General features: G+C 32.5%; 1 protein-coding gene across 1 annotated transcript in view; it reads right to left on the reverse strand.

Moving 5' to 3' along the window:
- LOC127706696 (multidrug resistance-associated protein 1-like) overlaps positions 1–24180 on the reverse strand; it is a 193882-nt gene that overhangs the window by 137942 nt on the left and 31760 nt on the right. Inside the window, exons 25-29 of the mRNA XM_052211354.1 lie at positions 23811–23912; positions 22911–23054; positions 20141–20299; positions 18760–18926; positions 16513–16707 (exon numbers count right to left, since the gene is read on the reverse strand). Coding sequence (XP_052067314.1) covers positions 16513–16707; positions 18760–18926; positions 20141–20299; positions 22911–23054; positions 23811–23912 — 767 coding nt within the window. The remainder of the gene's footprint in view (positions 1–16512; positions 16708–18759; positions 18927–20140; positions 20300–22910; positions 23055–23810; positions 23913–24180) is intronic.

The raw sequence follows: 24180 nt of genomic DNA on the forward strand, positions 1-24180 counted from the left end.
TTTGATAAGTGACTTTCCGTTTTAAATTTCCCTTTGAGTTTGGTATTTTTTATTTTTACTTTTTGCTTACATTCTTTGGTCACGTTTTCCCTTTGCATTTGCGCTGTGCGGTTGCCGACCATTTAAACGACAGATCACTGCATACTGGAAAATATACGAGACATTTACTAGAAAGTTCACACACACACTTGTTTTATAGTAAAACTTAGCCATTCAAGTATAAAAAACATATACATGTTTTTTTGTTTTTTTTAAAGTTTTATATAACTTTAATAGGTGTTTCGCACATCGTAGTAGTAATACAAATGTAAATGCATATTAATACTTTTTTAGCCTTCAAATATGACATTCTTTTGTAGAAGAGTGTTTGTGCTTTATATGATTGAAACATTATATTTTCAACCATCGTTATATTCTTTTATAGAAACAAATTGTATTTTTTTATAAATCAAAATGGTCTGTTTGAGGAATTTAAAAAAGTGCAAGACGTAAAAGTGATTGAAAGGAAATCAAGTGTCAGTAAATGCGGAATTTTATGCATTCTTTTGGCCGTATACAATTCATCCGTGCCTAGGACCGAATTTATTTTATTTACTGATTTTTTATTCTGAAATGATTGAGTGGATCGGTTGAACGAGAAGAAGAAGAAGAAGAAGAAGAAGGAGAAAAAAAAACAAAAATTACATTTAATGAGTGATATTTTGTTTCTAAACAGGTTAAAAATACTAGTTTGATCATGCACCATGTGTCTGTTCCAAGTCGGAAATCATGTCAGTGTTTGTTTTCGAACATCTCTTATTGTTTTATGTTTTATGTTTCTTATTTGAATTTGATATTGATGACAGGTCATCGTGTTAAAAGTACAAGGACAAAAAATATTTGGACTCGATAGTCCAGTACGATGACGGACCAGTTACAGACTTAGAAACGATAGGAGTTTTTAGCCTTCAAATATGACATTCTTTTGTAGAAGAGTTTTTGTGCTTTATATGATTGAAAAATGATGTTTTCAACCATCGTTATATTCTTTTATAGAAACAAATTTATTTTTTGATAAATTAAAATTGTCTGTTTGAGGAGTTTAAAAGAGTACAAAACGTAAAAGTGATTGAAAGGGAATCAAGTGTCAATAAATGCGGAATTTTATGCATTCTTTTGGCCGTATATAATTCATCCGTGCCTAGGACCGAATTTATTTTATTTACTGATTTTTTATTCTGAAAAGATTGAGTCGATCGGTTCAACGAGAAGAAGAAGAAGAAGAAGAAGAAGAAGAAGAAGAAGAAGAAGAAGAAGAAGAAGAAGGAGAAAACAAAACAAAAATTACATTTAATGATTGATATTTTGTTTCTAAACAGGTTAAAAATACTAGTTTGATCATACACCATGTGTCTGTTCCAAGTCGGAAATCATGTCAGTGTTTGTTTTCGGACATCTCTTTATGTTTTATGTTTTATGTTTCATATTTGAATTTGATATTGATGACAGGTCACCGTGTTAAAAGTACAAGGACAAAAAATATTTGGACTCGATAGTCCAGTACGATGACGGACCAGTTACAGACTTAGAAACGATAGGAGTTTTTAGCCTTCAAATATGACATTCTTTTGTAGAAGAGTTTTTGTGCTTTATATGATTGAAAAATGATGTTTTCAACCATTGTTATATTCTTTTATAGAAACAAATTTATTTTTGATAAATTAAAATTGTCTGTTTGAGGAGTTTAAAAGAGTACAAAACGTAAAAGTGATTGAAAGGGAATCAAGTGTCAGTAAATGCGGAATTTTATGCATTCTTTTGGCCGTATACAATTCATCCGTGCCTAGGACCGAATTTATTTTATTTACTGATTTTTTATTCTGAAATGATTGAGTCGATCGGTTAAACGAGAAGAAGAAGAAGGAGAATAAAAAACACAAATTACATTGAATGAGTGAAATTTTGTTTCTAAACAGGTTAAAAATACTAGTTTGATCATGCACCATGTGTCTGTTCCAAGTCGGAGATAATGTCAGTGTTTGTTTTCGGACATCTCTTTATGTTTTATATTTTATGTTTCATATTTGAATTTGATATTAATGACAGGTCACCGTGTTAAAAGTACAAGGACAAAACATATTTGGACTCGATAGTCCAGTACGATGAGGGACCAGTTACAGACTTAGAAACGATAGGAGTTCTGTTTATCTATTTCTTATGTGTGTCGAATTGCAGAATATAAATGAAAATGTTACTATATTTGATTGTGAACTGTAATATTTCTACATCCATTTTAGAAGTAAAAACACAAGTCGAAAATTTTTAAAGACAAATCGAGTGAACCTCTAACCGACTTTGTTTAGTTTATCATTAATTGTGCACATTGTATTAAAATAAAATGTACAAAAAGAAAGATATGTACATGGAGATTGCAAGATAAGTCACCTTTTGCACCTCAAATATTTATATTTATATTTTCATGGAATGAATGTATAGATTCCAATTTTATCTCTCTTTCCTAAAGTTCTGTTTTAATACAATGTGCTCAATTAAATGAGATTTCGTTTAATCAATTTAAGGTTCACTCTATCTTTTTGCCGTGCAATTTTACGGTTTTTCTCCATAAATCTAGAACGGATGTAGAAAATAGTTATATTTGTATTTATGTAGTAGTGTCATTTTTACGTCTGTTTAAATGTAGTAAGAATATCTTTATAACGTTCTTCAAATTAATTTATTATAAACGTTTAACTCTTGAATTTTGATAAAGGAATATTATTATTTAATTCCAAATCTACATTTTACTTTTTATATTTAGTTCATGAATATTCAAAAGGTTCTTAGTTAAAATTACGTATATGATTGGTCATTGTGATTTCGCGGTCAATTTATATTTTGTATTGACCAGGTAGATTTTGAACGGGAACTTGACATTGCAGTCGCATGATATTGTGTGTCCCGAATTTATATCACCTGTATATTATTGTTTTCATTCATTGTGGACACAACATATTATCTGATTAATGTAAGTCATTTTCTTTATTATATAATTAATATTTTCACATGTAAATGATAAATTTAGCAAATTTTTCTTTATTATGATTTCGTTCTCGTAAAGTTTGGTTATTACATCAGAATGATAGATGTACCCGAGAATATTTTATTTAGCTTCGTGCTACATATATTTTATTATCTACCGTTAATTTGTCACGATAGAATATAGAACAAGATAATTTGCGTAGCTATTTTATTATTGACACAGATAATTGGTATTTCATAAATGGCGGCATATTAAACAAAATAAGGAAAAGTGTAAATGTTGATATTTATTAGTACACTTATATTATACACTGTAATGATAGAAGTATAACTATGAATGAACTTGAGTTATTTTGTCATATTGTATATTTTAATATTTTATTAGTCCGAATGTTTATGATTACATTTTGGTTTTAGGACTCCATTGATGTAGTTATATACAGAGTATTACTTGTGAACTGTGCCTATTCCTTACCAGTAAAACTCACTCCACAAGTGGTAAGAGTCAATCTATTTTAATTATGTAATGTTGTAAACAGAACGTTATGGATTATTTCCCTTTAGATATGCGGTTTTAAGCATATTTAATATATTGGCTTAATTAGTCTTTATGAAAATAGTAAAGAACAAATAATATCTTATGTTCCGATTAGTTTAATGTTATTTATGCATTTTTAACTTTAGTTTTGTACCGTACACATAGTTTACCAGTAAACATTATATAGTACACTATTTATGATCAAGGTTTACATTCTTGTGAGGTGTATCACAATGAGAAATAAAAGTACACGTGACATCAATTTACTGAATGTATTAATTACTGAATTAGTAGTATAGTACACAGTAATAAAGAGCATTGTAATTTACTGTTACCATATGTGATAATGTGTTATTTAAGATAATGGTGTTTTATTAAATAGAACTGTTATTTATATATTGTGATATTGTTATTTCAGAGTTTATTTCTATTACTAGTTTTAAATCATCCGAACCCTATAAACAGAGTTAGTTATTTCTTATCCAAGATACGACCCTGTTACAAAATGGCGCCCACGTAGGGACGGATTGATGGCACAGTCATACTAGACTTACCAGTGTGTGTGTTTAGTGACCACCGAAGCAGACGACAGATGAGACCACGTGATGTGTGTGTTTACCAATCATGCGCAGATGTCAAAAGATGCACGTGCCAGTGTTTACATCCGTTGATGTCCACATGTGTTTATTTACATTAACATTTTATACCGTTTTCCAGTTATGAAGATTTGTGAAACCGGAAGTTACTTGTAGTAACTTAGACTTTTTGATTTTCTTAATTGAAAATAGAACTTTTGTTGTTTAAATTAATTCATATAATTGTGATTGGAATTGGAATAGTAACTTAGATTTATAAGGTAGGCTTTTTACTTGTATATATATATTATAATTGTATACTGAAATAGTTTGCTTACACACTTTGAAAAAAATCTATCACACATACATTAATTTGTTTACTTAAAGGAGACTTTAATTAGATATCATATATTGGTCGATTACTATATCGCATTGTAACACCAACACTTACTTATAACAGCAACACGCATTGATTGATAGATAGATAGCATACATACATGTAGTGTTATTGGTATACCACAGTTTGACTTGAACTTAGTTACTCTTAAACATTTTTACACATTTACATTGTTCATTCATACATACATTTTTGGACTTTGAAATTTTTTTTTTGGCGTCCTACATATTAACCTTTTCACACTTGAACATTTAACTTAAGAACATTAAATTTTTTTTTCTCATTGAACATCAGCATCACTTGGTGATTGATTGTTTATATGAGAGTACAGATGTACTTGTAGAATTTATTAATTTATATTTTTACACATTAAAAGTACATTTTTTTCATATACAGAAAGCAACACTATCGTATACAGTTATAGTATATAGTACCTTTACTCTGTGTTGAACTTAGACAGAGTTTGAAAAAATCTATAGTTTGATTAGATAGATTCGAAACATGTGACTGTTGAATTATTTGAATTTATTCAATTACAAATATAATCTGACTGAGGTGCACTCATTTGCATACGATATATATTCAATCATTTGAATATTTGGTAGTACTTATTTATCAATGCACATCCATGTGTATTTGATATAATTTGTGTGTATTTTAGTTATTGTAGAATTGAGTATTGGTTATTGATTAAAATTTACCATTTTGATTTATTGTAATTATGATACTCTAGTGTGGTGGTTAGGTAGTTAATAGTTGTATTATAACATTTTTGTTTTGAAACACCTTTTATAGACATAGGTTTTTGGAAGTGAAAGTTTTTTTTTTCATTTTCGGTTTTGTTGTTGGCATTTATTAAGTAAGTTGGGCTACTACATTCTTCCAATCGGTCATGGAACAGTATGGTTCAAAGAAGAAACGCCATCGTCGTAGACGTAGACAGCGACCCTACTGGGACAACGACTTTGACAACCAAGCCAACCAAAACTACTCGCCTGCGTCTATTGTATGTTATCGATGCGGAGGACTTAATCACATAGCCATTGGTTGCCGTATACGACTAGACCATTCACGACAAGCTTATAACTTCCAGCAGATCAACGCGGAAGATAGAACATATGTATACCAACAGCAACAGTCAACACGTGATGTCACTGAACAACTACTAGGCAAAACCAATGAAGTCACTGTTAAGATAAATGGTATTCAAGTTACAGCATTATTAGATACAGGTTCCACAGTTAGCACTATCAGCGAATCATTTCACCGAAAATACCTGATCATGCTATACAGACACTTAACCGTATTCTAAACATAGAATGTGCTGATGGAGAGAACTTACCGTATCATGGTTACATCACTGTTGATTTAAAATTACCTGGAGCATCTCCATCAGATATACCACAACATTGCTTACTACTAGTAGTCCATGATAGTACCTACAACAAGACTGTACCTTTGCTACTTGGTACCAACGTATTGAATAGAGTAATGGATGATGTAAAACAACGCTTTGGTCATCGATTTTTGCAAAACGCCAACTTGATTACTCCATGGTACATGACGTTTCGTTGTCTTTTACTCAGAAAGAAAGAACTCAACAAGAGAAGCAACAGATTAGCATTGATTAAATGCGCAGAGGGAAATACATTCCACCGAATGAAGATGTCATGCTTCAAGGTTATATGGACCATGAGTTGCCGTACCACCCAGTATGTGAAATACTTCAACCAACATACAAGGCTGCAGTACCTATAGACTTATACATAGCTCCAACACTTGTCAACTACGAATACAGAGATAACAGATTAGTACATGTACATATCAGTAATGTAACAACGAGAACAATAACATAACGCTATCCTTTGTGAGCTGCAACCGGTCTCAATTGCTGATATAGATAAGCCAGATGATACAGATTATGATGTTTTGAACGATGTCAACTTACCAGCAGACGTACTCAGTAACGAACAGTTAGAAAAAGGTAAACAATTACTTAGACAGTATAGAGATGTATTTAGTATGTCAGTCACAGACATTGGTCACACAGATGCAGTTCGTCATAGAATTGATCTCACTGATGATACACCGTTCAAGCAGAGACATAGGCGTATACCACCAGCCATGTTTGATGAAGTTCGTACACATCTACAGCAACTACTCACAGCTGGCATAATACGACGCTCACATTCACCTTGGTCAACTTATGTAGTGCTTTGTCGAAAGATTTTTACGAATTCAATCGCCTGCCGTTTGGATTAGTCAACAGCCCAGCAACATATCAGAGGCTAATGGAAGAGATCATAGGGGACCTCCATCTTGATATCTGCTTTATCTATCTCGACGATCTTATCATATTCTCCGATACATACGAGGAACATCTGGTCAGATGAGAGAAAGTACTGCAGAGGCTAAGAGAAAGCGGACTTAAACTATCTCCAAAGAAATGCTCATTCCTTCAAGAGAAAGTTAAATATATTGGTCACATCGTCTCCAAAGATGGCATACAACCAGATCCTGCAAAGATAGACAAGGTAACCAACTGGCCACGTCCAACAACACCAGAAGAAGTCCGTCGCTACCCTGGCTTTGTAGGATACTACCGGAAGTTCGTCAAAGATTTTTTCGAAAATAGCCAGACCACTCACCGATCTAATGCCTCCACCGAAAGTAAGTTTGGTTATTACATAAAAATGATAGATGTACCCGAGAATATTTTATTTAGCTTCGTGCTACATATATTTTTTTATCTACCGTTAATTTGTCACGATAGAATATAGAACAAGATAATTTGCGTAGCTATTTGATTATTGACACAGATAATTGATATTTCATAAATGGCGGCATATTAAACAAAATAAGGAAAAGTGTAAATGTTGATATTTATTAGTACACTTATATTATACACTGTAATGATAGAAGTATAACTATGAATGAACTTGAGTTATTTTGTCATATTGTATATTTTCATATTTTATTAGTCCGAATGTTTATGATTACATTTTGGTTTTAGGACTCCTTTCATGTAGTAATATACAGAGTATTTCTGTGAACTGTGCCTATTCCTTACCAGTAAAACTCACTCCACAAGTGGTAAGAGTCAATCTATTTTAATTATGTAATGTTGTAAACGGAACGTTATGAATTATTTCCCTTTAGATATGCGGTTTTAAGCATATTTAATATATTGGCTTAATTAGTCTTTATAAAAATAGTATTTACTACTTAATGATTGTTGTTATGTTATTGTATGTAAAGAACAAATAATATCTTATGTTCCGATTAATTTAATGTTATTTAATGTTATTTATGCATTTTTAACTTTAGTTTTGTACTGTACACATAGTTTACCTGTAAACATTATATAGTACACTATTTATGATCAAGGTTTACATTCTTGTGAAGTGCATCACAATGAGAAATAAAAGAACACGTGACCTCAATTTACTGAATGTATTAATTATTGAATTAGTAGAATGGTACACAGTAATAAAGAGCATTGTAATTTACTATTACCATATGTGATGAGTAATTTAAGATACTTGTGTTTTATTAAATAGAACTGTTATTTATAATTGTGATATTGTTATTTCAGAGTTGATTTCTATTACTGGTATTAAATCATCCGAACCCTATAAACAGAGTTAATTATTCCTTAATCCAAGATACGACCCTGTTACATTTATACTTTACAATTTCATTCAAATAAGAAAACGATATACAAAAATCTTACCTTGTCTATATATAGCTATGTCTATAGGTCGTCCGTCATCGTACTGGATATTATATGCTACATTTTTTGCCGGAGTACTGTGTACACAACGTTGATAGTCTCTGTTATCATGTTTATCATAAATTTAAATAAGAAGACAGCCAAACGAAAACAAATATTTATTATCTCTCCATAGAAACATAATTGTATTAAACATTTCGTCCTGATTAGCAACTTGTCATTGGCGAATACTGAAATATATATAATTAAAACATATGCTTCTTGTTTCATTGAAGAACAAAATGAAACATATTAAATTAGACTGCTGTTTACAATGAACTCACCCATCACTTGCATGTACACTTATTCTAAGCATAAAGTTATGCATATTGTGTTTATCATTGAAAAGTTCAGATGTGTAATTCTGGTAAACATGCAACAAGATGGGAGTCAGAACAGCCAATTACTAACGTATGGAAGGCCATCGTAGTGACTATAAATATAACCCTGACCTTTCTGTCAGTCGACATTTGAGAACCCCTGACCACACCAAACGCATGAAAGGCCATCGTAGTGACTATGAATATAAGCATGACCTTTCTGTCAGTCGACATTTGAGAACCCCTGACCACAACACACGCATGAAAGGCCATCGTAGTGACTATGAATATAAGCATGACCTTCCTGTCAGTCGACATTTGAGAACCTCTGACCACACCAAACGCATGAAAGGCCATCGAAGTGAATATGAATATAAGCCTGACCTTTCTGTCAGTCGACATTTAAGAACCCCTGACCACACCAAACGCATGAAAGGCCTTCGTGGTGACTATGAATATAAGCATGACCTTCCTGTCAGTCGGCATTTGAGAACCCCTGACCACACCAAACGCATGAAAGGCCATCGTAGTGACTATGAATATAAGCCTGACCTTTCTGTCAGTCGACATTTGAGAACCTCTGACCACACCAAACGCATGAAAGGCCATCGTAGTGACTATGAATATAAGCCTGACCTTTCTGTCAGTCGACATTTGAGAACCCCTGACCACACCAAACGCACGAAAGGCAATCGTAGTGACTATGAATATAAGCATGACCTTCCTGTCAGTCGACATTTGAGAACCCCTGACCACACCAAACGCATGAAAGGCCATCGTAGTGGCTATGAATATAAGCCTGACCTTTCTGGTAGTCGACATTTAAGAACCCCTGACCACACCAAACGCATGAAAGGCCATAGTAGTGACTATGAATATAAGCATGACCTTCTGGTCAGACGACATTTGAGAACCCCTGACCACACCAAACGCATGAAAGGTCATCGTAAAGACTATGAATATAAGCCTGACCTTTCTGTCAGTCGACATTTGAGAACCCCTGACCACACCAAACGCATGAAAGGCCATCGAAGCGACTATGAATATAAGCCTGACCTTCCTGTCAGTCGACATTTGAGAACCCCTGACCACACCAAACGCACGAAAGGCCATCGAAGTGACTATGAATATAAGCATGACCTTCCTGTCAGTCGACATTTGAGAACCCCTGACCACACCAAACGCATGAAAGGCCATTGTAGTGACTATGAATATAAGTCTGACCTTCCTGTCAGTCGACATTTGAGAACCCCTGACCACACCAAACGCATGAAAAAATATGTCTTAGAAAAAAAATAATTAAACAAAATAATAAAACAATTATCTTACGTACTATAAGACCTATTGTAAAATCATGATACGCATATACAAGTTAATTTTAATTTATTAGACATGTTCAAAATCTAGACATGTTATGAAGTTAATCAATACAGATAGTTACTGCATGCTTATGTCGACAGGTATAAATCTGTAAAAAGAGGTTATTTCAAGTTATACATTAAATTGTTTACTAGTAGTTTAATATATTTCACAAATCTTTTCTTACAGACTTCAATGCTATTCAACGCAAAATAATTATCTGAAATATCCAAAACTATCTTTAGTTGATAAGTTCCTTATTTTTACTTGCTATACCTTACCCTTAATGAAACGGACCAGACTTATAAATGTAAGTTCTATTTACAAACGTTTTAACCGGACAAAATCACGCCCACACATAACCCGGGGCTCCATTAGAGGATGTAGAAACAACGAAAGCACTATTTTCTAATCTACAAATTCACACATATAAAAACCAGTAAGAACTCGTCAAGTATACAAGTTTTAAGGTTCATAGGGACCGTATGGATAAAATGGTTGAGTTTTCACCTCTAAATTTACTCTGCGCACAGACAAACCCGAGTCTCTGTAGTTTGCATGCCATAGATAAATAATTTTCAATGCATTTTATATTTTGGAAAATTAAAAACCTTAACTGGATTTTTCAGTGCACTTTTGTTCGTTTCTACAGAAGATGCAATATTAAAAAAGTGGGAGACCTTCCACATAGGTAATAATTGAAGTGAACTGCTTCTTCTGCTCTTTGGTCGGGTTGTTGTTTTTTTGACACATTCCCCATTTCCATTCTCAATTTTATGTTTTGATTGAATGGGACAATAGTGGGGCAATGGATACCTGACAATAATTGGTCATTCAAACTTGATTTAGCAATATGTTTAATATAGCGGGAGGTTTGGCTGGCAATAAAACCAGGTTCAATACACCATTTTTTCTTAAAACGTCCTGTACCATGTCAGGAATATAGCGGTAGTTATCAAATAGTTCGTTTCTATGTATGTTGGCGTTTGTTTTTGTTGCACTTCAGTGATCCTGTTGTTCCTTTGTTTTCCACTTATAGTTGGTGGGTTTTCCGCAGTTTTAGTTTATAATCCAGATTTGTTTTCTCTCAATCAATTTATTACCTTTGAACAGCGGAATACTACTGTTGCCTTTATTTATTCATCTGTAATGAAAAATCTAAAAATGCTAGATATCCTTACTAGTACTGTTTAGATTATAAAAGCTGTAAATGTTCTCCTTGACAATCACTATGTACGTTTGGCAATTTCGGCAACAAGGTATGTAAACTGCATTGCTGATATTGATAAGGAAATCAATTTCGTCCATTAAAAGGCAGACTTGTGCCTGTATTGATACGATTCACAGTTTAAGGTCACCCTAAGTAAATATTCGTCTAAATTGCATTTAATTGATAAATTTAATAAATAAAGGCAACATTAGTAAACTGTTGTGCAATAGTCATAAATCGAAATCTATTCTGTGTAACGAAACAAAACCAGGGGAAACACATCAACTTAAAGAAGAAAAACAAATGAACAACAGAAACACTGAACTGCTACAAAAAACGAACGCCAACATATAAAGAAACGAACTATTTGATAACAACTGCCATATTCCTTGGTTCAGGACATTTTAAGAAACAAATTGTGGGTTGAACCTGGTTTAATGGCTAGCCAAACCTCCCGCTTATATGACAATGTTAAACATACCGCTAAAATGACAACATTAAGTGACAGGGATACAGTACAAATAAACACAAGAACACTCAGGACAGAGAAGTACATAAATAAATAATAACATAGTAAATTGTAACATGTAAACCACAGAATAACAACGGTACACAACAATAGAATTATGATCTTTGTGTCATACGAATGTATGAACGCCACAAAAAGTGACGTGTGTGTAATAGTGTAATTATTTGTATTTTCTAACCATGTCGATTTTTCTTCTTAATCAAAACTGTGCAAAAGCAAATAAATCCTGTGCATATAGTTGCTTTAAACTAAACATCATATAAGTAAACTAGCGGATTAATTACCTTAACTTGTTCATACATATAGAAAATAAAGATTGAACTCAAACCACAAACGATAAGACATAACACAATTTCCAACCAGACTAACAAAAGAAACGTCATAACTAATTACATGAATGTTGGATGTATCCATATCGACACAAGTCTAATAACAATGCGAATTTACAGTTTATACACAGACACATATATTATAGATTAAGCAATTCTTGATGGTGTCCAACAAATTTAGGGGACTGTCATTTTTAATCTGTTATCCTCATAAGTCCGTAGTGTGACCATGCACAAAAAAAATCAACTAAGATTTGTAAACATTTTACGATGTAGCAGAAGGTATGTTACTGCTGAGAAATTGGAAATTGATAATTGGGAAATTGAAATCGTCCCGTCTGTCATGTCATAGATTTTAGTGTGAGTCGTCTATCATGTGTCTATCTCTGGCAATATTTTAGGCAAAGATCAAAGTATAAAGCAGTCCTTCTTGTATCAGAAAAAAAGTAAAATGACAAAAATAATTAACGAACTACGAGGATAATTCAAAACGAAAAAACATTACCATCGGCCTAATGTAAAAAGAGTCTTCCAAATCAAGATCGCCCTCTGGGAGCTTTGATTACCTTCTTTTACATCTTGTTCATCCGCTAGGGTTACATTACATTAGAACTATTCTTTTTACATTGCCTGTTAATTTTCTAAAATTTTTGAGAGATTATGCACTTGACAAAGGATGCATAAATACATTTCCTCCAATATACAGACTTGTCAGTATAATTTGTGATGCAGCTCTTTTCCGTCTTTTTAAACCAGTAAGATTGGAAGCTTTACATATCGAAGAGAGGAAATTCCTTCCTGTTCAGTTTACCAATATAAAAATTGATGTTATCAACCTCTGCAACATTATACATCACAAGGATGTAACATCTAAAATTCCACTATATTTTCAAAATAATTCTGTTCCTATTGTATCCTACCGCTACACCAATACCATTGCACTCAAAGTATTTAACTTTAAAAAGCATCGAGGACCTTGATTTAGAACAATACCTAAAAAAAACCTCATGTGACTGTTCCCACTCTCCTTATATTTACAACCCCTCTGATCATGTTGGTATAGGGGATCTAAACAATTCAACATGAAAATCTCCGAAAGGGGATATATCATGGTCCTAAGTTTAGAGAACCCAAACACACCAACTGGAACCATAACTTCAATATAATTATGGATTCCATTGTAGATACGCCAGAGCAAGGAATAAACGAGAAGAAATTGAACTGGACACTTTGACAGAATGGGTCAAAACAAACAGGGGTCTGATAAAACGTCGCATTCATCAGTTGAAAAACTGTGTGAATGATCGACCAAAGACCGTTTTCAGAGACGAAGAGGCTGTGAAATGTCTATCATAAATGAGCACTCAGGTAATCCCACATACAAAAACATATCATTTGACCAGGGTGAGATTTTGGCGAATCATAAGTCCTTCATGGCTTCAATGAACATTACATTGAACAACATGCCGGAAGACTTATAAAAAAGAAGATGTGGTATGATTGCCAAAAATCTCGATCTTTTTCTGAAATTAATTTTATCTAAACTTTTTATTTTTCCACCCTATATACCATCAATTCCCATGTGAAATTGAAAAATAGTCTAAAAGAAATAATCCATAATGCTTTTCAACATAAAATGGTATCATACGCTATAAATTTATTACTTTGGGATACCATACGGTATATTTTGTTAATAGTGAACAAAAAGGTAAAACATGTTACACAGAGGAAAAAGTGATCAGTATGCTGGAATTTCTTATTGACAACATATTTGTTGAATTTGGAGGTAGACTTTTTCATTAAATGGTCGGCTTTCCTATGGGAAAGAACTGTGCGCCTCCCCTAGCCGACTTCTTCTTATTTTCATATGAATCGGAATTCCTTCAGACAAGAAGATCAAAGAAGCCAGGTCATTAAATTTCACATTCAGATATATTAATTGATGATGTTCTTTCATTTAACAATCCAAACTTTTCTGATTGGGTTCCATTAATATATCCCCAGATTTATACCTCGAATTGGACATGCACGGTCATCTCAGTACAAGAATCTGTGACAAATAAGACGATTTTAATTTTGAATTTATCAATTTCCCCCACTTTAGTAACAATATACCAACTTTACCTGCATATGGGATATACATTTTCCAACTTTTTCGGTATCCAAGACCATGCAGCAACTACTATTTTAAGAACGTCACCAGTGTCTGAGCAGAAAGTTAATGAAGCAGTGGTATGTCAAAGAACGTCTCGTAGTTTTTCTAAAGAAAAAAATCTTCCGAAGGTACCAAGACCTTGTTGATAAATATTCCGTATAAACTTCACAAATAATACACGATGGTCTTGAAGTATAGATTCTGGGGATTGACGTTGTTTATCATCTTAATAACGTGTTATTATTCTTTCATTTGTCTATATTAATATTACTTTTACTGTTAAGTCTTATTTTGGTGGTATTCATTTGACGTGGCTGTGTGGGAATATGACAGTTGTTGTCCGTTCGTTTGATGTGTTTGAGCTTTTGATTTTGCCAATTAATTAGGAACTTTCCGTTTTCCGTTTTCCTCGGAGTTTAGTATTTTTGTGATTTTATTTTTTCCCTAATCAAATGTGAGTTGTATTCTTAAATTTCAAGTTACCATACTTACGTGGATAACATTTATTAGCTAGAAAAACCGAGATTTCTATAATTAAACTGCGAAAACTTATCCGTCGGGAATGACGTTAACTGAATCACTCTAATAATAACAGCAATGATTAATATATTCTTGATTTTGATATTTCAGATTCACACGGGAAACTCTATACTAAATTTACGACAGAAAGGACACTATCTTTTCCATATTGTTATTTTCTGTTTTGGAAAGCGTTATTCCTTGTGTCCTTATAGTATGTATATTTTCTAACGTTGAAAGTATGTTTTGTGCCGTTATAGATTTTGATTAACATAATCTATGTTCATCTGATAAAATATTAAGTCCTTCATTTCATTTCCACATATTAATAAATTTTTTACCAAATTGTTTCTTTGCTACGACTATTTGGTTTGGAAATTGGCTGTACATTTTTCCACATTTCGTAGAACTCTTATTACAAACGGGATATCGCATCCTAATTTATAGGATGATGTTGATTATAGAGCCCAGCAATTTAAATACGATTCGTGTAAACATGATCAAGTCAATGGTGCTCAAATTGTAATTAGATGATTCCCGAGTCCTTTGCTAGTTGATAAAACAATCCACCAGGATTTCGTAACAGATTTTCTGGAGTGTCAAACTGAATTATCTTTCCGTTATCGAGGACCATTATTCTGTAAAACATGAAATTTGAATTATCAAAAACATTCGTTTGATATATACGTTTTATATGAACATTCAATAGTACAGCATGTTCTCTCTTATTCTTACAAAATACAGATATGTATTACAGGTTTTACTTACAGAGTACATGAGTTTTTGTTTTGTTTTTTTGGGTTTTTGTCTTTGGGACTGTATGAGGGGATATTTTATTTTGATATTGTAACTGCTTGTATCTGTCATACGCTTGTGTATTTTCTGCCCTACTATCGCCTTTTTTCTTTCAAAGTTAATTTTTTTTATTTGAATTTCGCGTTGTTAGATAACAATCCTGTCATGAAGCATTAGAAGTGACGACGAATTCTAAAAGCCGTGTTTTTAAGGGTACTCATTGTGCTCATGTCCTCTGTGTATTATTTTGTGGGCTATTTATTATCTCGGTGACTCTATTTTTCGGCTATTATGATTTCTGTCTTTCTATGGTGCATCCTTAGAACCATCTAATGTATATTTTATAAATATAAACAAATGAAAATTCAATTACATTAACTTTCTTAAATACTTCATGTTAAGGAAGCTAAAGACGATAAAGAGACAACACAGCCTAAGCTCTGAATAGGCGATTTGTGTTCTGTATTTAACATTTCATTGTATATCAAAGAATTGCATTGAACTAAAACTGTTTAAATTTAACAGTTGTATAAGCTTATGTGTATAGCAAGGTGCCGATAATAAACTCATTATAGATACCAGAATTAAATTTTTGTATTTACGCCAGACGCGAGTTTCGTCTACAAAAGACTACAAAAGACTCATCAGTGACGCTCGAATCCAAAAAAGTTAAAAAGGCCAAATAAAGTACGAAGTTGAAGAGCATTGAGAACCAAAATCCCTAAAAGTTTTGCCAAATACAGCTAAGGTCACCTATTCCTCAGGTAGAAAAGCCTTAGTATTTCAAAAATTCAAAAGTTTTGTAAACAGTCAATTTATAAACATGACCATATCAATTATAATTCATGTCAGCACAGAAGTGCTGACTACTGGACTGGTGATACCCTCGGGGAATTAAAACTTCACCAGCAGTGGCATCGACCTAGCGGTTGTATAATTATTGCAGTGTAACTGAAAAAAGATTTGCAAAAATACGTATTCATATAACATAATAACCTGTTATAGTCCATAACTGTATTAAGACGATGGGCAATAGTAAGAACAGTACATTCTGAAAATTCCTCTCTTATAGTTTGTTGTATCAATGCATCCTTTTCCATATCAACCGCAGCAGTAGCTTCATCTAATATTAGTATCTTTGATTTCCGGAGAATACTTCTAGCGAGAGATATAAGCTGACGTTGTCCAATGCTAAAATTATAAAATATGAGAACAACATATTGTGTCATTACCAATGTTTTTTTTTTTCTTTTTAAAATTTCTTTATTTCCATCAGTTGCTTGTTACATTGTCTTCAACAAGTCCAAGCTTCTTGTGAAGAATAAATATAATTTTCAATTCTATTATATTAATAAATAAAACATCAATCTAATAAATGTTTCTTAACATTAACTAAAAATTTAACTTCTTCTAACTTTTTTGAATAATACATTAGTTTTGTAAATTCTCTAATGAATAGACAAAAAACATTAAGTCTTTTCATTTTCTGATCAGATACATACATGTAGTAGGATTTATAAATTGAAAACCCAATTATAGTAATAAGATAGTTAAAGCCAAAATAATATTTATCAGATACTTTATAGCCAAAAACAATATCTTTCAATGTGATAGCTTTTTCTATATTTACTTTTTGCAATAAATTATGAATTTTTCTCCAAAAATCGTTTAAAAAAGAACATGACATAAAATAATGTTGATTATCTTCTTCAGTAAAGCATTTGTTACATAAATCATTGTCCTTACCAATGTTAACAAAACATCTAACATTTGGTGTGTTCGACTTCTTTCTATATTTTAAAACATCATAGAAATCAACTAACTTTTTATTTGAAAATAAATTATTTTAAATGCCTCTAAGAATATAAAACTTCGATGTAAAAAGGGACATATAATCCATTAAATGATTAATGAAATGGTGGTTTTGAAAAATCCTTTGAAAAAAAGTGTGGCGGAAGACACCAAAGGGATTATCAAACCCATAAGTAGAAAACTAACTGACAATGCGATGACAACGAAAAGGAAAAACGACCAAAAGATAAACAACAGTCTTCAAAACAAAACATACGGTATGGGATTTTCACACTGTCGAAGGCCGTACGGTTGCCTATAATTGCTTACATCCACTTCATTTGAACTTTGGTGGATAGTTGTCTCATTGGCACTCATACCACATCTCCTTATTTTTATATAGAAAATTAAAGACTGAGCAATACGAACTCCACAAAAACCCGGGGCAATTTCAGGTGCTTCGGCTGTGTAAGCACATCCTGCTCCTCATGTATCACTCGTCGTGTTATTCATTTAAGTACAAACCCGGGGATATGTGCAATGCGGTAGGTCACATTCGAGGAAAAAAAAACGGGTTTGCTCTAATATTTTCTATCCACATTCTCGAAGGTCAACTTTGTACCAGGTTGTTTTTATAAAAGTAGTAGACATACTCTTATAGTTGATAGCACTATGTTAACTGTTATGCATATATACGTCTTTTCTCATGTTATTGTGTCTTCCTTTTAAAATATTTGAATGTAATTTTTCATATTCACGAATCACATTTTTCTTCAGTCTTTGTATCCGAGATGTTTTGAAATATTTTTAAGGAATCAAGTTTTATGCAGTATCTTTGACTTAACCTTGTTAAATGAAAGCATTGTCAAAAAGAACCAAGGATACCTTTTTTTTTTAACAATTTATACTAATAAGGGTAGACAACTTTGTGAAATGGAATATGAAGTTATTTAAAATTAAATAATCTCATCATAGATACCAGGATTCAAATTGTGTACGCCAGACGCGTTTTCGTCTACAAAACACAAAAAAAAAGTTCAAAAAAGACCAAATAAAGTACGAAATTGAATAGCACTGAAGACCCAAAATTCCGAAAGGTTTTGCCAAATACAGCTAAGTTAATTTAGTCCTGGGGTAGAAAATCCTTAGAATTTCGAGTTTATAATTATGACCATATCAATGATAATTCATGTCAACACAGAAGTGCTGACTACTAGGCTGGTGATAACATCGGAGAGGAAACTTCTACTAGTAGTGGCATCGACCCAGTGGTTGTTAACTCATCATAGATACCAGGAATAAAATAATTAGCAATTTGTAGTCGTCTGGTAGTTAAATGGCTGTTCATCCTTTTACTGGATTTTATTTTTAAAGAGTGCTGTCAGTATAATCCGTTAAGTCTTCAAAACACTCAAGGAGAAACAAAATTGGAAACGCTGTGTTCAAAAGTACCTGAGATTCTGGCCTCCCTCTCCGCAATCATAATCGAGTTTAGAAGGTAAATGCTGTATAAAATCCTTTATATGTGCATGTTCTAATGCTCGCCATATTTGCTCATCAGAGTGGTGTCCCATTGGATCTATGTTCATGCGGAGACTTCCAGAAAACAGAAGTGGATCCTAAATGTATTTAAAACGTTTCACATTAAGATCTTTGTTTTAACGTGTATCAGTTTAATCTTACAAACTCATAATTCCTAAATGTATAAGATATTTGAATCTGATGATCAAAGTACAAGCTAAAAATAAAGTAAATAATCCTAAACAGTTTTGTTTGATATCATTGTTTTCGAAATCTAAAGCAATAAATCTACATATTTTAGCCTTATTGCCCATTTTGATACTTTTTTCCCGTTAACGTAATGGTATAAACAGTGTTATATATGTCCGTTAAAAAATGATGCCACAATATTTTTCTAAGAAACCTGTGCCTTTCCAAAGAAATGGAAAACAAAATTCACTTAAAATCAATAAGTGGGTTGTCTCACTTTTAAAACAGTTTAGGTCGTGATTCAAATTTTCATCAGATAACAGTAAAACAAAGAAAAACCAAGTTAGCTCCATCCATAGAACTTATACATTCTCATTCAGATATTACATTACTCTTCTTTTTTTTTCTTTTCTATAAGTAATTCTTGTCCGTGATCAAAAACACTGATTAATCAAATAGTACTATGATAGCAAGACAACCCGGAATGTGTCCTTCAACGGTAAATTTTAAAGTATAGTTATTCTTCTTTTGCCGCAAAAGATAACTTCCTAGGCGACAATAGTAACAATATACTACTTTATAAAAAAACCTGGACAAAACAGTTATGTGTGATATTAGTCTTTATTATTCTATTTTAGAAATTGAGGCCAAATAGAGACATGACCATCTGCGAACGGAGCTTGTTTGTTGTACCCATTCCTACCGTCATTTAACATAAAATGTATGAAAATTTGATAGCCTTTTCGAATAAATCTCTAGAAAATATTTCAATGTGTTTCAAATTGTTTTGTTGTAAATATATACACTGCAGTTATTCATAAATAAATAAATGATATATATTATACCATTACATTCAATCACAGCGCTCCTAAGTTGACTTTCGTCACCTGCCTCGGGTACACAAAAGGCCAACATATAGCCGGGAAAATGTAAAACTTTTTTTTGCCTTATAGCTTACATATTTAAATTTTACATTAAATCTTGGATTTTGGACCATTATGATAATTAGTGTTTTAATATAATAAAAAAATCAGAATTTTGTCATTCAAATTTAAATGAAATTAAAACACTTTTAAGTATTTTGGGATTGGTGTTGATAGGGAATACATAAAAGTTAACAAACTTGAGGTAGAACGGTGACTTTCGATCTACAGTCATGAAGGCCCATCATGGATATATCTTCCCCGTCAACAATTATTCTTCCGGTTATAGGTTCTATTAACCGAAATATAGCTTGTGACAAAGATGTCTTTCCTGCACCAGTTCTTCCAACTATTCCAACCTACAAAACAAGCAAGTTGTAATGTATAAGTTTACAGTTTACTGAACTCACGTTTTGTACAAATAAAGGTGACAGTAATTTATCTATGTATAAATCTAGTAAATCGGTTAGGAAGAGACATATCAAGGTACCAAACAAAAACTAAGGGAATTGCACGAACTCCAAAAAGACCGGATGCGTCGACAGGATAAGTGTATACTGCTATGCATTTATCACCCGTCATAATAATTCACACTCAGTTAAAACGTCACAATCGGTAAATTTACAGATCAAACGAATATTCTGCTATCTAAAGATCTCAAGACTGCGAAAACATGGAGCTTCTGGGTTTATTATACACACACATATCGTATCAGTCAACGCATAAATTGAGATATATATAAACTATATGATGGTGCAGATGGTTTGCTACTTCTGAGAATTGGGAAATTAACAATTGAAAAGTTGAACTCATCACATATGTCCTAGATTCTAGTTTGAGTCAACTGTGTCAATATCGACTAAAATATCAAGATATGTAGCAAACCTTCCTCATTGCTAATATCCTTAATTTCGAGTTCACTGGATATATAATTGTTTGATTGACTGTTGCTTGCCTTACGTCCAGTGGCAAACATTTCAAGCATTTTCAGGATGAAAACAAATTAACAATTTAAACAAAATATAGGACCTGAAAGGTTGGGGTTGACCGGGATGAAGGGCAGGGAATTTGGCTGCCACTTGAAAATGATAGTATGTTGGATGAGGTAATAACCTTTTCTTTGCAACAGGCCACCTACGGACCTTCATAGAGTTGTTTCGAGGATTTTTCAACGAACTGAAATCGTGGCATTTTTTCTACAAGAAAACGTTCCCATTATGGCAGGAGGTAACTGCGTATTTATAAACCCAATACAACCAATCGGACGTCAACTTTCGCAAGGTAAGTGTTTAACTAATGAGAGAAATTCTAGATATGACCATATGTCTCTACCTCAGTCAACCCATAATGTTTGGGAATAATACATCGGTTAAACATGTAGGCTTCTAACTTAAAAGATAGAAAAGTAAAAGCAGTATGGCTAATTGTTTCATCATTTTTACCAACTTCATGGTCTATGAAATATAACCTGAATCGTCTCCCTTCAGATTTAACCTCCAAAAAAAGTGTGCGAGTTTACACAATCAGTGGTGATTATCAGATTTGATTTCTTAAAAATTTTATATGTCTACTCCAAAATCTTGAAAGATAACTCTTGCCACAATATCAGTTTATAACTTTTCCACATTTCATAATGAGGTTTATCATGCTAAATTGAACTATCGACTTCATAAACTCACTACGCAGTACTTTTTCTTCAAATATGGGAATCTTAGAAACAAATTCTTTGTTAACATCACGATTACAAGATCTCATTTGTAACATCATAATGCAAGACTTTATTGTTTCATGATATATTGATGATAATTTTTCATTTACTAACCTACTTTCAGCAAGTATGTACTTGTACTTCATATATCCTTATGAACAAGACATCAAATGTGCTAAAGAAAATTAAATTTGACCTCGAGCATCACTGAAGTGATGCAGAAAAATCAATTTGTACCGTTAACGATATCATATATGGCTTTCTTTTTTAAAGTAAAACCGATAGATGGCTTCAAATTAGGATATTTGATAATTCTGATGATTTCAGTTATACTATTGTCAACTTCCTAATTTTCAAAAGTAAAATATCTCTCCTAACGCATAAGACATTTTTGGATATCAAGTATATACGTTATGCGCGTGTATTTTTTCCATTATACAGACTTTATAAATAGGAGTTTGCCCCTTACACTCCTCCCATAATGTTATGAAGAGAGCAACTGCAATTGGCTAACACAAGTTCATGAATTCGTTGACCTATTTCATGGCTATTTCTGCCTGTGTCGTAACTAAAGAGAGACAAGTATTTGCGATTTAGGTTCTCAAGGCACATCAATGTTTGTCTGAACTGGAAATTTACCTGTACTATTCCATATAGTGACATATTGTAACCTCTTGGTAAATATATATATATATATTTCAAATGAATTAACTAATTTGAATATCGGTAAACTTTAGTTGGCCCTTAATCATCCACGCTTATCAAGTTCTCACTATTATGCTTTGCGCTTATCAAGTTCTTCCTAGTATGCTCTGTACTGTAAGATGACGACTAAATTTACATTAAACAATCATTAGATTATTCGGATGTCGTGAGTTCGAACCCTGGCCGGGTCAAACCAAAGACTTTAATTGGTATTTGCTGCTTCTTCGCTATGCAAGCGGCATTTAGGAGAAAGAGCAAACACTGATCGGCTCGGAGTCAGAATAATTTGTCCGGGTAAGGTGAAATATCTTCCTGCGGACTGTTACCTTGTGAACTAGCCCGTTAAAAATCCAACTCAGCGTGTCGGTCTAGTACAAAGCAGGGTTAATATTCAGTTCTCGTCCTGAAAATGCATATCAATTTGCCGCTGGAGGTTAAGCAGCCATTCACCATCATCATTAGACCATTCACGAAGAATCATCTATTAAAGTTAATACTCAAGTTCAAATATTTATTTTCGAAACTAGCATTTATTGAGTTTCAATTATCAATGATACCTTTTCTCCTGGTTCTATTTTAAATGTGATATTTTTCAAAACCAGACTTAGTCCATCTCTGTACCTTGTGGAGTATTGTTGAAACTCGATAACGCCTTGTTGGTTTGTATTTACAGGAAGCTTATAATCATTATTAAGTTCGGCCTGTTGAGAAAAAAATGTGTTAAGATTTGTGAAGGTCAAATAGGTCAAATGGAGTCTGAAATAAGATCAAACTGCACATATTGTCTTTACATAAAGTTTGTTTTTGTTTTATTGGTTTTTTTTTTTAATTATTTTATTCTAATGTACAATGACAGTACAATTACATGAACCGTTTTTGAATAAAAAACATACAGTAATTATTTCTTTTAAAAATTTAAAGTACATGGGGATTGTTTACAGTACTCATTTTCCTTTTAATTATTTTGTTGAATGTTCTGATAGATAAAAATTATACAAAGAACAAATTCACGATAGTTTTGTTTTTGTTATAGTTGATACAAACTATAAGTATTTTCTATAATTTATATAAACGCTATTTGACTATATCTATTTCGATTTACCATCAAAACATTAGATAAAACATAAACTTGATTATTAGATTTAAAAAAAAAAACATTTTCCTCGTGTGGGTGAAATTTGTCAAATCTGGAGGGCATTGGAAGCAAAGCAACTCACAAATCTGCCACTACATCGCATTCGATATGTGTTGTTTGAAAACAATGTTGCAAAAGTTTTGATTTATTTGATTGTCTCATCAACACCCATCTATGTTCTCTCTCCTTCAACTTTATGAAATTATTATTGATATGTATTTCGAGGTTCCGTTTCTTTCCGAGAAGAGGGGAAAAATCCATAACATTCCATTGTTTTGTAAATACAAAAGATAATGTGTAGCTAAAATTATTTCTACGATACCTCTGCAGAAATATCAGTGTATTCCTTTACTCTTTCAACAGATACAATATTTGTTTCAAGATCACTTGTCATTCTAACGAACCAGTTCAAGTTATCAGTCATCTACATACAAGTAAAACATTCCCTCCTTAGAATAACATATAAGCAACATTCAAGTATCTCATTTACAATAGCGAAATCAGAGAATAATACATTGTCTGTTTCTACATTTAACAATATAAAAATAATCAAATATTTATATCTTAACAAAATCAAAGCTTCTATGTTCCCACAATTATGATTAAGTACATTTACGCTCGTAAAATAACAAATAATAAAGACATACAGAAATAGTTAGCAGAAGAAAATGTTATCACATATAAATCTATAT

This window comes from Mytilus californianus, unplaced genomic scaffold (genome assembly GCF_021869535.1).
Source record: "Mytilus californianus isolate M0D057914Y unplaced genomic scaffold, xbMytCali1.0.p SCAF_6, whole genome shotgun sequence".
NCBI lineage: Eukaryota > Metazoa > Mollusca > Bivalvia > Mytilida > Mytilidae > Mytilus > Mytilus californianus.